Source organism: Hemicordylus capensis, chromosome 4, assembly GCF_027244095.1.
Source record: "Hemicordylus capensis ecotype Gifberg chromosome 4, rHemCap1.1.pri, whole genome shotgun sequence".
In the NCBI taxonomy this organism is placed as follows: Eukaryota; Metazoa; Chordata; class Lepidosauria; order Squamata; family Cordylidae; genus Hemicordylus; species Hemicordylus capensis.
Window position 1 is genome coordinate 291,146,128 of NC_069660.1, and position 12,446 is coordinate 291,158,573.

At 46.1% G+C, this 12,446-nt stretch overlaps 1 protein-coding gene across 3 annotated transcripts in view; it reads left to right on the forward strand.

Annotated features, from left to right (window-relative positions):
* OXR1 (oxidation resistance 1) overlaps window positions 1–12,446 on the forward strand; it is a 377,112-nt gene that overhangs the window by 287,473 nt on the left and 77,193 nt on the right. The window contains exon 1 of one of the 3 annotated variants that reach the window (XM_053243634.1): window positions 6,919–7,306. The exons of the other annotated variants lie outside the window; for them this stretch is intronic. Within the exon in view, the coding sequence (XP_053099609.1) occupies window positions 7,147–7,306 (160 nt within the window). The 5' untranslated portion in view covers window positions 6,919–7,146. Of the gene's footprint in view, window positions 1–6,918; window positions 7,307–12,446 lie in introns of those variants that run through there. 3 annotated transcript variants of the gene reach the window in all.

Genomic DNA, 12,446 nt, shown 5'->3' on the forward strand with positions numbered 1-12,446 from the left:
AATTTCAGTGGGGCTTCTGCATGAAAAGTTTCTAGTATGTTGCTCCTGCAGCCAGTGTGTACAGGTGGAACTCATCACTCATGGTCCTGACATCCATGGTTCTGCTTATCTGCTATTGGGAAAAGTATATCTGACTTGGGTATCCATGGTACAAAAAAAGAGTTAAAAACTGCCTATCTGTGGCTCCTAGGTGGCCAGAAATGATATTTGAGGTCATTTCCATCTACCATTTTGCCTAAAGGAGCCATTTTGTGGCTCTACTGTTTTTTTAAAAAAATCTATGATTTTTTTGATTTTTCACAATAAAATTTGATTTTTCACAAATAAATCAGTACAATTGGGGGTTGGGGGGACATTGCTGGACATCTGAAGATCTGCTGAGCATGTTGGGCACTTTATTTCAATTCTTTATGCCCTTTCCTGGCATTTTTTGTTGTTGCCTTTTTTTACCCTCCAGGAACCTAATCTTCCAATTCCCATACACTCAATGCCTTCTTATCCGTGATTTCGCTATCCGCGGCTTCAGCTGATAATGGAACCCCTGCAGATAATGAGGTGGACTTTTTTGCCTGAGCTATCAAACAGTATATCCTGAATTTGTAGTTTCTTTCTTGTTTTTTAGTTGAGATTTCAGGGGGGAGCTAGATTGCTTCACACAATCTAGTTTATTAATTATTATTATTATTAATAAAAAAACAATGCAATTTTGATATGCATGGTTGATATACTGCATCTACTGAAAGAAAATACAGTAATACAGACTGGAGTTTTACTGAATGTCACATCACTGCAGGTAAGTTATAGACAAATTTGCCAGGTCCAGGCCATACAAGAGCTCCTGCACTTTGAAGAGTTGCATAGAACAGGGGGTCCCAGTCTGCTATACTCTATATCAGGGATTCTCAACCTTGGGTTCCCAGATGTCATTGGACTCCAACTCCCATAATCCCCAACCAAAGGCCATTAGGACTGGGGATTATGGGAGTTGAAGTCCAATCACATCTGGGGACCCAAGGTTGAGAACCCCTGCTCTAGATGTTGCTAAACTACAACTCCCACCATCCCCAGCCACAATAAATTATAGCTGGGAGTGATGGGAGTTGTAGTTCAGCAAAAATAGAGTACCACAGGTTGGGAAACCCTGAGGGTAGGCCTACTTCAGTTGAACATTATGTTACAGTTTATAGCACATCCTCTCATCTGTTCAAGTGAGGTGTCATGAAATTCAGGTACATGAAATTTAACACACTTCTTGTGGAGTTGCCTTGCAGTGGTGCCATTATTCCCTAAAATTTTCCAGCATGTCAGTCTACTGCTATGAATATTTATGTAGTGTTTTCCAACAAAAGTTGTCAAAACAGTTTACAAAGAAAAATAAATAAATAAGAAAGATGGCCCCTTGTCCCCAAAGGGCTCACAATCAAAAGAAACATAAGGTAGACACCAGCAACAGCCACTGGGAGGCTATCTAGTGCTTAGTACACACTGTGTGTGTGTGTGTGTGTGTGTGTGTGTGTATCTTTGATGGTATTATTTCATATTGTGATATATACACAACATATTATGTTGTGGCTGTTGGAGAGCAGGGAAAGGGGATAAGTGAGTGAGTGAATGAGATACACAATGGGAGATTGTGGGCGTCTGCAGGACTTTTTCCAGGGTGAGGGCAAAGCCTGCAATCCTATACCAAATTACTGAGAATATGCTCCATTGAATTCAATGGGATTGGCTCAATCCGGGGAGGAGCAGTTGCCTGCCCTTGCCCTTCCCCTCTGGACATCCATGTGGGAGAGGATCCACCAAGATTTCAGGGTTTCTCGGTATCTTTGTGGCATGTAACAAAGTATGCCCTATGAGGTTCTTAAAAGTAACTCCCATTGTATTGTAGCTCCTATTGCAAATAATGGCCAGGAACATTACATTGTACCAGCACTGCACATCATGCTTCAGCAGTACCTAGCACGAGAGGGGAGTTGGAGGGCTCCCTCAAGACTTTGGGGCATCCCATGCATGCAACTCTAATGCACATGCAGAAGGATCATGCTGTAGATGTTTTATACTTAAGATCTTGTTCAGATCTAATGAATAATAAAGAAATGAGGCTTTTCTTTCTTTCTTTCTTTCTTGCACCTTTTTCGTTGGCACACGTTTACCTGGAGCTCAAAAGTGTTAAGAGAAATTTGGCAGGAATGATACATCAGAGGCTCCCGACTTGTACAGCAGCCACGTATTCAAGCAGGATTCTCACAAAGCTCACACAGCACCACCTGGCATTTTGTCCAGCATTCACTGCTGCAATTAGCTATTATTTTTATTGGCACCACATTTGTCCCCAAAGTAAGTTACAGGTCACTGAGCATGCTGTTTTATAATTTTAGCTTTTCCTTCCTTAAATCTCAATTGTTCTGAAAACAACTTCAGATTATAGAAATGCTTTTCGTTTCTTTTTTTCTTTTTTTTGCTCACTTTGTGCTTTTGGCCATTTTGTCTGTTGGAAAGTGGTAAACCATTTATCAGAAAAAAGAAAAAAGCTATATGTTGCCCAAAGTAACCTCAGTTATGCTTACACAAAGGGTAGAACTAGACACTACCAGGAAAACACTGGTTCCTAAACCCATATTTCCCATCTAACACTAATGCAGGAGTAAGTATTCAGGGAAGAATGGGCAGATATTTATTTTCCCCTTATCCCCCTGAAAATGAACCCCTGCGGTTTTTAATGCTTCCCCCCAGCCAGGTTCTGAAACCAGAAGTCATCCAAGGAGAACAAAAATGGCCTTTGAGGGCCAAGCATTTGCAACTGAAAACTGACAGTCAGGGGAGGGTCAGGCACTCCAATATTTCACCCGCCACCCACTGCTACTTCCCCACCCTGGCATTTCTCTTATTTCTTCAAATAAGGGGTTAGGATCTGTGTTCCCTGCCATAAGGATTCCCAGATGTTGTTGATTACAACTCCCATTATCCCGAACTGCAATGGCTTTTGGCTGGGGATGATGGGAGTTGTAGTCAACAACATTTGGGGATCCCTGTTACAAGGAACACTGGCTGGGACCAAGCATTTGCTAAGATAATGAGGCTATTCCCACGATCAGGAGAAATCGCGCTAGGGGAGCCTAGCCTGATTTCTCCTGACCGTGGGAACCACCCTCAGGCGGTTAACCTGCCAAAATAACCCTCCCCCCTTAAACCCTCCCCTTAAAGCTCCACAAACCCGGTTTTAAAAATCGTGAGTAGCCATGGTGCGGCTCCATGCCACGGCTACTCATGAGTAGACCCTCAGTGGGAGGCTGAAAAGCAGCCTCCCGGCTCGGGGGTCTCCCCAGTATACCCTGCGCACCTGCGCAGGGCATACTAGAGCTTCTGGGGGCCACGCGGCCCCTGAACTCCCCAGCCTCCGCCGGCTCCGTCACGGAGCTGACAGTCGTGTGGGCGGCTGATCCGGATGCCCAGGGCTCCCGCTCTGCTCGTCTGCGGGGAGAGTGAGCTTAGCCCACAATCTCCCCGCTTACCTTTCCAAACTGGGTCTCACTGATCATGAGACCCGGCTCAATGTCTAGTTCTGTTCAAATTGAAAGTCCAAATTAGTTGTTATCTATCAAGAAAAGAATTATAGGAATCAAATTAGTGTATGAATTCTGCATCTGTTTTTGGGGGTTTTTTTTTTAGGTAAACTGAGAAAAGTATTCTTATTCTTATTATTTGGTACATGTATACACCACCCCATACAGAAATGTCCCTGGATGGTTCACAATATAAAACCATTAAAACATTAACATAATTAAAATAATTTAAAATGCAATAAAAACTAAAACCGAAGCTTTAAAACTATAAACTAAAAGCCTGACTAAACAGGTAGTTTTTTAGGTCCTTCTTAAAAACATTCGGAGAAGGGGAAACTCTAATTCTGAAAATAAACATAAAGTACTATAATGTCCTGATTTAAACCATCTATGTTTTCATATACTGTGCATTCATGATGCACTATGAGGACATATTAACAGTACCTCCCCAAGCTGATCAGTGATGGCATGGTAAAATGTCTGTCTCCATTGAAAAACCTAGAGTTGGGGTACATTGTGAAGAATTTACATGATAAGTTCAGCCCACATATTCTCAAGAAGAGTTTCCAACATTTTTGTTTCTTCCTGGCAGGGCTCCTGTGCCAGAAAACATTTACGGAAAAAGCAGTCATTCCACAGCAGAAGCTTCCCCCCATCACGATATCTTTATGCCAGGAAGACCCACTTGTTGAATTTCTGTTTGTCATACAACTGCTACAGGCACAAGAGCCCTGCTGGAAGAAAAGCTGACAATCCCCAACCCATATTTCAACTTCCTTTCAAGCTTCTCTAAAGTAGCCCTTGTTTTGTATCTGCATCTCATAACTTGGTTAATTTGAACCAAAAACCTGAGGTTCTGCAACAGTATTTTCCTTGGGGAAATGAGATGTTTAGCAATAAAAATATCCAGACTGATAACGGGGTGTTGCCTGCAGACCCAATGCCTAAAGTTTTATGAGCTGTGAGGCAGCAAATTCGCATGCTGGTGAGAATTGCGCCCAGGGTCAGCACTGGGTTTGGCACAACATAAAGGCACAATGCAGTACACATCATATAGCATAGAAGCAATCTGTAAGGATGGGTGGGGGTTTGGGGCAATAATCTTTGGTATGAGAATTGGTTCTGCAAGTGTATCTCTGTTTTCACCTGCAAATGTTGGCGGGCATGGCCTTAGCTTTGGTAATGCTTTGCATGCCATTATTTATTTGCTTCTTTGTTTATTTAATATGCCACTCATCCAAAAATGGCTCAGGAATGTTCATAATCAAAAATAAAAACATTTAAAATATTAACTTAAAACTAATTAAAAAACCACTACAACCATTTAAACATTATTAAAAGCCAAGCTGAAAACATGGGTCTTTAGGGCTCTCTTGAAAGCCTCCAAGAATAAGCCTCTTACACCCATTGCGAGTGTGTTGCACAACCTAGGAGCAGCTACTGAGAGGTCTCAATCCCAAGTTGCCACCAGATGAACCGGTGGCACCCGAAGACAGGCCTCTCCTGATTATCTTAAGGAGCAGTGGCGATCTTGCAGAGAAAGACACCCTCTCTAGGGATGTGCACAGAACCAGCGGGGGCCGGTTCAACGGCGGGGGTGGGATAACTTTAAGGACAGGAGAAGGGGCACTTACCCCTCTCCGCTCCCCCACATCCACTGGGGCTGGCTGGAACATGTGCGCTCACTACTTCCACCTACTGTTTCCTGCCTACTGAAAAGCAGACGGGGTGGCAGGGAGGTATGCTGCCGCCCCGTTGGACTGGTTTTCCAGCCAGCGCTGGCAGGTGAAAAACGGAGGGAGGGGTGAGTGCACCCTCCCCCGCCCAGTCTCTCTCTAGCCAGTGCCATGGGCCCGAATCTCCCTGTGCACCACCCAAAGTAAGAAAGCATGACCTTAATAAGCCAGTTACCATTTCAGCCTAACCCACCTCACAGGGTTGTTGTGAGGTTCAGATTAGTGAGTGTACAACTACATGTTGAGAGATGTAGTACTATTACATCTCTCAAGTAGAGCAGTTCTGCTTGTTCTATTACAAGCAGTCAAGGATCATGCACAGTCTCAAGAACGTACTAGAATGAATGCCGGGGAACGCCCACTGAAATCCACTAGTTCCTTCCAAATGATCGTAGGAATCCATGTATTTCCAAATGGCTGTTGGCCAAATTCATGGCCATTTGGAATGAACCAGTGCATTTCATTGGGCATCCCCTGTCATTCATTTTAGGATGTCCTGACACTAGTCTATGTAGGACTTGCATGCTGAAAGTCCCAGGTTCAGTCCCTAGCAGCATCTCCAAGAAGGGCTGGGATTGGGAAAGACTCTTGCCTGAAACCATGGAGAGCCGCTGCCAGACACAGTTAAATAATACTGAGCTGGATGGACCAAAGGCCTCACTCAGTTAAGGGCGGCTTCCTATGTTCCTAAGACAGGAAGAATGGTAATCAACAGATGGGAAAGCAAGAACACCACAATATTTCCACGTAGAAAGCCATGGGCTTTGCGTCCCTGCGGAGACCCTGGAGTGGGGAAAGATACTGGAACTGCGTCCCTGCAGCACTACATCACTGCTGCATAGTACTGTAGCGTATACTGGGTGCACAGGGCCCCACCTCCACTGCCACACTGTCCAGAGAGAGAGAAAGCAAGCATGGGTGAGCGAAGGAAGAGCAGGGAAAGCAGACGCTCTATGTCTGAACTACAACTACAGCCTCCTCCTGCCCAAGCTGGCAGCTGAGCTCTGCTCTCTCTCATACTGGACAGTACTTGGGGGACCACCAGGCTCTCCAGAGAGAGAGAGAGAGACTGGAAATGATCCGCCAGCTCTTGGCCTCATGGTGAGGAGGAAGGGGACAGAAAAAGGCTCCCATCCCATAATTGGCCTTGCTCTTGCACCTTGTTATACCTACAGTTATACATTTAGAGCCTGTTCTATTGCATAAATTTCTGTCTTACCTTTCCCTTGCATCACAGTGGTGGCATCAAGAAAAACAAACTAGTGTGTGGGGGCGGGGGGTGGCACAGAAGGGCCAAAGTGCATTAATGGGTGGGCCAGCTGAGTCCCACCCATTTTGGATTTCTGAAATGGAAATGGAGGGGGATGGGAGCCATTTTTCGTGGTTGGGGGGAGGAGAGCGCTTGACAAGTACCCCACCTCCCATGCCCTCCTCCCTCCGGAGCTGCTGCAGTGCTGCTGCCCTTCTTGCCATGCATCAAATGCCCAGGACGGCTTAGCCCCGCGTGTAAAACCAGCACAGCACAGCACAGGCAGACACACACACACACCCCGCTTGCCACCCCGCAGCGTGCGAGGCGCGGTCCCTTTAACTGCCAGCGGCTTGAGGCGGAGCCTGCTCCAAAGTTTTGTACAAGTTTTTACTCGGGAAATCTCTGGCGTCGTCGCGGGACCTGGCCGGGCTGCGCGTTTTTCTGCCTCTGGCCCGGGACGGAAGCGGCTCTGGGCCTCCTGCCAGCGGCCCCTGGAGAGCGAGCGGGCCTTCCTCTTCTTCCTCCTGCCCGCGCAGCCCCCTTCCTCCCCCTCGGGAAAGTTTCGCTGCTGCCGCCGCCGCCCCCCCCCCCCCCCATGGAGTACCTCACCACCTTCACTGGCAAGAGCGGCCGCCTGCTAAGGGGCACCGCCAACCGGCTGTGGGGCGCCGTGCCCGGCGCGGGGAGCTTCCGCCAGGTCTACTTCCAGGACTCGCTACACGAGGGGCAGCCCAAGCTGCCGCCGCTACCGCTAGGTACGAGGGGCGGGCGGACGGCGGTGTATGTGTGTCTAGGCTCTTGTTTTCTTTCTCTCTCCTCCTACCCCCGGAGAATTGGGGGCTGCCGCCGCCGCCGCCTTGGTGGCGAGGGAGGACGGAGGCGCTCTCCCCTGGCCCAGACGTGGAGGGGCACGAGGAGCAGCTCCGTGTGAGGCGGCAGCAGGGCTTCCCTCAGGCGAGGCGGGGGGCGATAGTGTTGGCCCGGGGAGGCAGTAGGGCTGGGGAGCCGAGCGTGGGTCCGTCTGAGCCCGCAGGGGGAAAGTGCTTAGGAAGGCTACGTGGACATAAGGCCCCTCCTCGCCGCGGCCCGCTGAGCTTGGGGGCCTTGAACTTGGGCGAACTGTTGCGTCGCTTCTCTCCTCCCCCCTGCTGTAATGGGATCCTTGCTTTGAGTTCACACGAGTCTGGGCAGCCCATGCGTGCGCGCACCCGCCCGTCCCTACTAGCCACGCATTCGGGCTAGCTACCACCAGGCGCCGCGGGGGGGAAATGGCTTGACTGGCCGGTTCGAATCCTCGCTGGTATGTTTCCCCAGACCACGGGAAACCCCTATACCGGGCAGCAGCGATATAGGAAGATGCTGAAAGGCATCATCTCATACTGTGAGGGAGGAGGCAATGGTAAATCCCCTCCTGTATTCTACCAAACACAACCACAGAGCTTTGTAGTTGCCAGGAATCGACCACTTTAGCTTACCACCACACTACATACGTTTTAATAGTAAGTCCCATAGAACTCGGTAAGATTTTATTTCTTAAGAGATTTAGTTAAGAATGTGTTGCTACAGTTTGGATAAGGGCTGCAGAAATACTACCCCCCCCCTTTCTGGAAATATCTAGGAACAACTTGCCTGTGCCCAGTAGCCTTCAATACACGCGTCAAGTGTAGTGGAGGTAGGACATTGGTGGACTAGAACCCCAAAGTGGGTTTCGCCAAGTGATACTGACTGGTGTGTGTGTGTGTGTGTGTGTGTGTGTGTGTGTAGGTAGGGAAAGGCCAAGGAGAGAAACTAGGCTGAAATGATCAGATGCAAAGGAGGATAGCAGAGCTGCTGTACCTTTTAATGGTTTTGCAGAGGAGGGTATTTTGGCAGTAAAGCATCATGCAGAAATGTTAAAAGCTGCACATGCCAGAATTCCCTCTCTTCTCTCTTGCATTTGATCACCCCAGAAGTATTAAAGAAAGAAAGGATTTTGCCTTTCTCCTTCACCCCTCCCCATGTTAGTTGAAGGGGATGAGTAAGTAGAGATGGAATGTCAATTAATGTAATGAACTTGCACAGTTAATGTATATGAAATGAGTTAATGCATAGTTCATTGTGCGTGCAGGCATTGGACAGTAGGGAGCAGTGCATGTTGGGAGGACAGGAAATACACACTCTTGAGAGGAATTCATTGTATTTGCAGCAAAGTGTTGATAAAAGAACAGAGCAATGGTGAGCACACAGACTCCTTGAGTTTTGCTTGCATGACCCAGCATCATCTTTGGAGTTCAGAGATCAGGAAAGGGTTCTGCCATGCTCTTTGAAGTGGGGATAAGAGCCCTAATCCCTTCTGCTTTCACTTTTCAGGGTGCAGCAGGCAAGGTGCTTTTGTTTTTCTGTTGCAGCACCTCAGTCTGCTTTTAAGTTGTGCTGACAAGGCTCAAATGGTGTGTTATTGGTGTGGCCAGATTTCCCATACCAGGCCTCTGCTCCCTGCGGGTTCTTTTCCCTTCAGGAGAAGATTCTGTCTGAAATAAACAGACAAGGAGAATGTAGTAAGTGACATGAATGCATAGATATGCACTTGTAGCACAGGCACATTAGCCAGATTCTTTCTGTGCTCCTAATCAGCTGCATGGCACTATTGCCTTGTGTGTGCATTGACTTACAAATCTGTATGAGAGGAACCAAAGACAACAAATGAACAGATCAAGCCTCTTTTGGATCCAAACCAACTTTTTCTGTGAGATATTGACATGGTAAAGTGGTCCCCTGGTATTCCAAGTTCTGAATATCCTGTATGCAGATATTTCTTGCTGTTTTTAGGTGTATGCTTTAAAATGTAATATGTAAATAGGACATATACATATTTGGAAGAATATGGATCATAAAGTACATTCATCCTATAGGTAGAGTTGACAGTAGCTCCTTATCAGGTGTACCACTTAGAAACCTTGGCTTTTTTGAAAATTGGGTCCTTTTATTATCCTGGTGGACTACATTACTTTTGGCACTAAACCTTCTAAACAAGAATGTTAGATAGGAACATAAAGTATCAGAAAACAAAAATGGAGGAAATATTAACAACTAGTGTTTTCTGGTCCGTTGTAATAACGGGCGCTAGTAGGGGAGAGTTTCCCCCCCGCCCCACTCACTCTGGCCTCCCCCCCCCCCGCCCTCCCAGCTGCCCGTGACCTCCTCTGTCTCCTCCGGCCTATTGCGTCCTTTCCGTCCATAGCAGCAGTTTGGGCATTGGCTAAGCACAGAGAGGAGCTCTGTTCGGGAGCTCCTCTCTTCTGTGCAAAAACTGCTTTCAGTTCGCCCGACTGTTGCGGGCTACTATGGGTAAGGTCTCGGGCAGCTGGGAGGGTGGTTGGCGGCCGTGGCGGCGGCCGCGGAGGCATTTTCCTGGGCCATTTTGGCCCTTAATCATTGGGGGGAGGAGCAGGGAAGGAGAATTTGGGCAGCTGGGAGAGTGGGCGGCGGCCGTCTCCCCGTCGCGGTCTCTGTCTCCTCCGGCCTAGGCGGCAGCTCTGCCGCCACCTTGGCTAATCTCCCCCGCCACCTCTTCCCTGGCTTTTTGGGGGTGGCACCTTCTGGCCGCTCAACATGGCCGCCGGGTGCTGGCGGTCGTGTTTCCCTCGGACTGTTCTGAGCATGCGCTCCGCGCATGCTCAGAACAGCTGAGGGAGGCACGGACACACGCTTGGTGTCCGTCTACGGACAGACACCAAGCGTTTTATTAGAGAGGATGCACTGAAGGAAAAAAATAGCCATAAAGGCAAATAAAAAGCTTTTCATCTGACAGAGCAGTTAATCTCTCTCCTACTGCTCCCTCCTGAATTCATTACTTAGAAGCCCTACATTTCTTGGTATCAAAAGTTATTATAGAGAAAAAATGCAGTGTAAAGCAGGTGTGCAGAACTTTGGCTGTCCAGATGCAGTTGAACTACAGCTCCCATCATCCCCAACCACAGTGGCCAGCCACCAGGGGATGATGGACAATGCAGCCTTGGTCTAAAGGCATCCAAAGAGTACACAGAAGAGTTATTTCAAGTACAAAGAAATAATACCACCCATTGTCCCCAGCCTATAATAACCACTTAACAATTTTATGATTGTTTTGTTTGCTGTTTATTATTTCTTGTTCAGTTGCCCAAGGGTCCTTGAAGAGTGGTATAGAAATAAAATTGAATTGAACAATGCGCACCTAACATTTGATTTCAGTTTTCAGGTGGATGAGTCCTGGGGAGTCTCCTAACATTGGAAGCACTCTGCCATTTTATTTATATCTATGTAAACCGCTTTGGGGGCTCTTGTTGAAAAGCAATAGATAAATATTTGTTGTATTCGTATTCTGTTAATTCCCTGTGATAAAAGCTTCTGGATTTAGGGTCTTCAAAGATCTTTTGTTCAAAGGAGAACAAAAGTGTATGGGCTAGAATTTTGCAAAAAAAGAATCCACCTAATAGATAAAAGCAAGGTCTCCATCTATAAATGAAGCTTCAAAAATGCAGCATTGTAGGAAAATAAAGGTAAAATCAAATTATCAATATTCTAGTTTTAAACAAAACATGCAAAACTCTTTGCAGATTGTTTTTGGGAAGTGTTTTTCAGATGTGCTTGTAGTGGGAACAGAGAACTTTGCCAGAGGAAGAGAAGAAATTCACCACTCATTAATTCTCTCTGTTCTTCTGAGCTAATCATCTTGATAGGAATGCAACAAGTGGTAGGATAGTTACACTTCATTGCACAGACAAAGAGTGTAAGTAGGAGGAAGACTTAAGGAGACTTCTGAACAATTTTAATATAGCGACTATTATTGTGCCTTGGTCTAGAGTAGGTGAAAGGAGAAAAGTTGAGGAAGGACTTGGAATGATACACTAACATGTGCTTTGCTTTAATGAAAAGGTGCAAACTCACTGAATGATCTCTTATCTGTGTACTGACGTTTTGCAGTAAGCAAGAACATGTGGCCTAACAGAATTTCTGAGGCACACCAACTTGTCCTGTGTTCATTGATCCTGTGGCAGATTCCACTGTAACTTCTGCATGAAGTTAATGCTTATCTCAATACTTGAATGGTCACAACCATTTGTCAAAGACAAATTTGTCTTTTATCTTTTATTTTAGGATTTGAAAATTAAAGAGCTAGGAGCTTTTGCTACTTGAAATAGCTTTCAAACATTTTTCTTGACTTGAATGAGAGTTACACCTATTTGATCTATAACAAAACACAGGATTTTATTAATAACTGTTTAGGATAGTAAAGCCATTGGGAAAGATTCCGACTAAGTCATGAGTAAATCCTCTAACTTCTCTCATGTTACTTTAGTGTTGCTTGGTTATAATGAACTTAATCTGGATCTGAATTGACTTAACCAAACTCTTGACTTGATAATTAAGATTATCTGTCTCATAATGTTTTGGTTGGCAGTCTTCTGAACAAAATGGGGGTGGGTGGGTGGGACCTGAAGTATTGAAATGAAATTCTTCTTACCATGTCTAATTCTTAACCTATCTCTCTTTCATCCCATAAAACAAAATGTAGTGATCTAAAGAGTTAGCTTGTTTTCGAAAATTACCATATGTTTAAGTCTATGCAACTTTTATGATCAGTCTTGAGAATAGCCTCATTGTCTATTAACTGAGGTGCAGCACTTTCATGCACGGATCTCAAGGGATCTAGTATCTGTTGGTGGACCTATACATATGCATCTGTATTGATTTTGTTTGTGCTAACCCTGCTGCATCACTGAATGTTGTATCAACATATGCAGTTGAACCTCAATATGCATGGATTTGCATGTCTGAGGCTGGGTAATAGACACCCAACCTCAGCACATGTCGGGAGAAAGGAAAAAAAAACCTCACTGACCTTGCATATCTGCGGCTCGGGGTGGCTGGAAATGA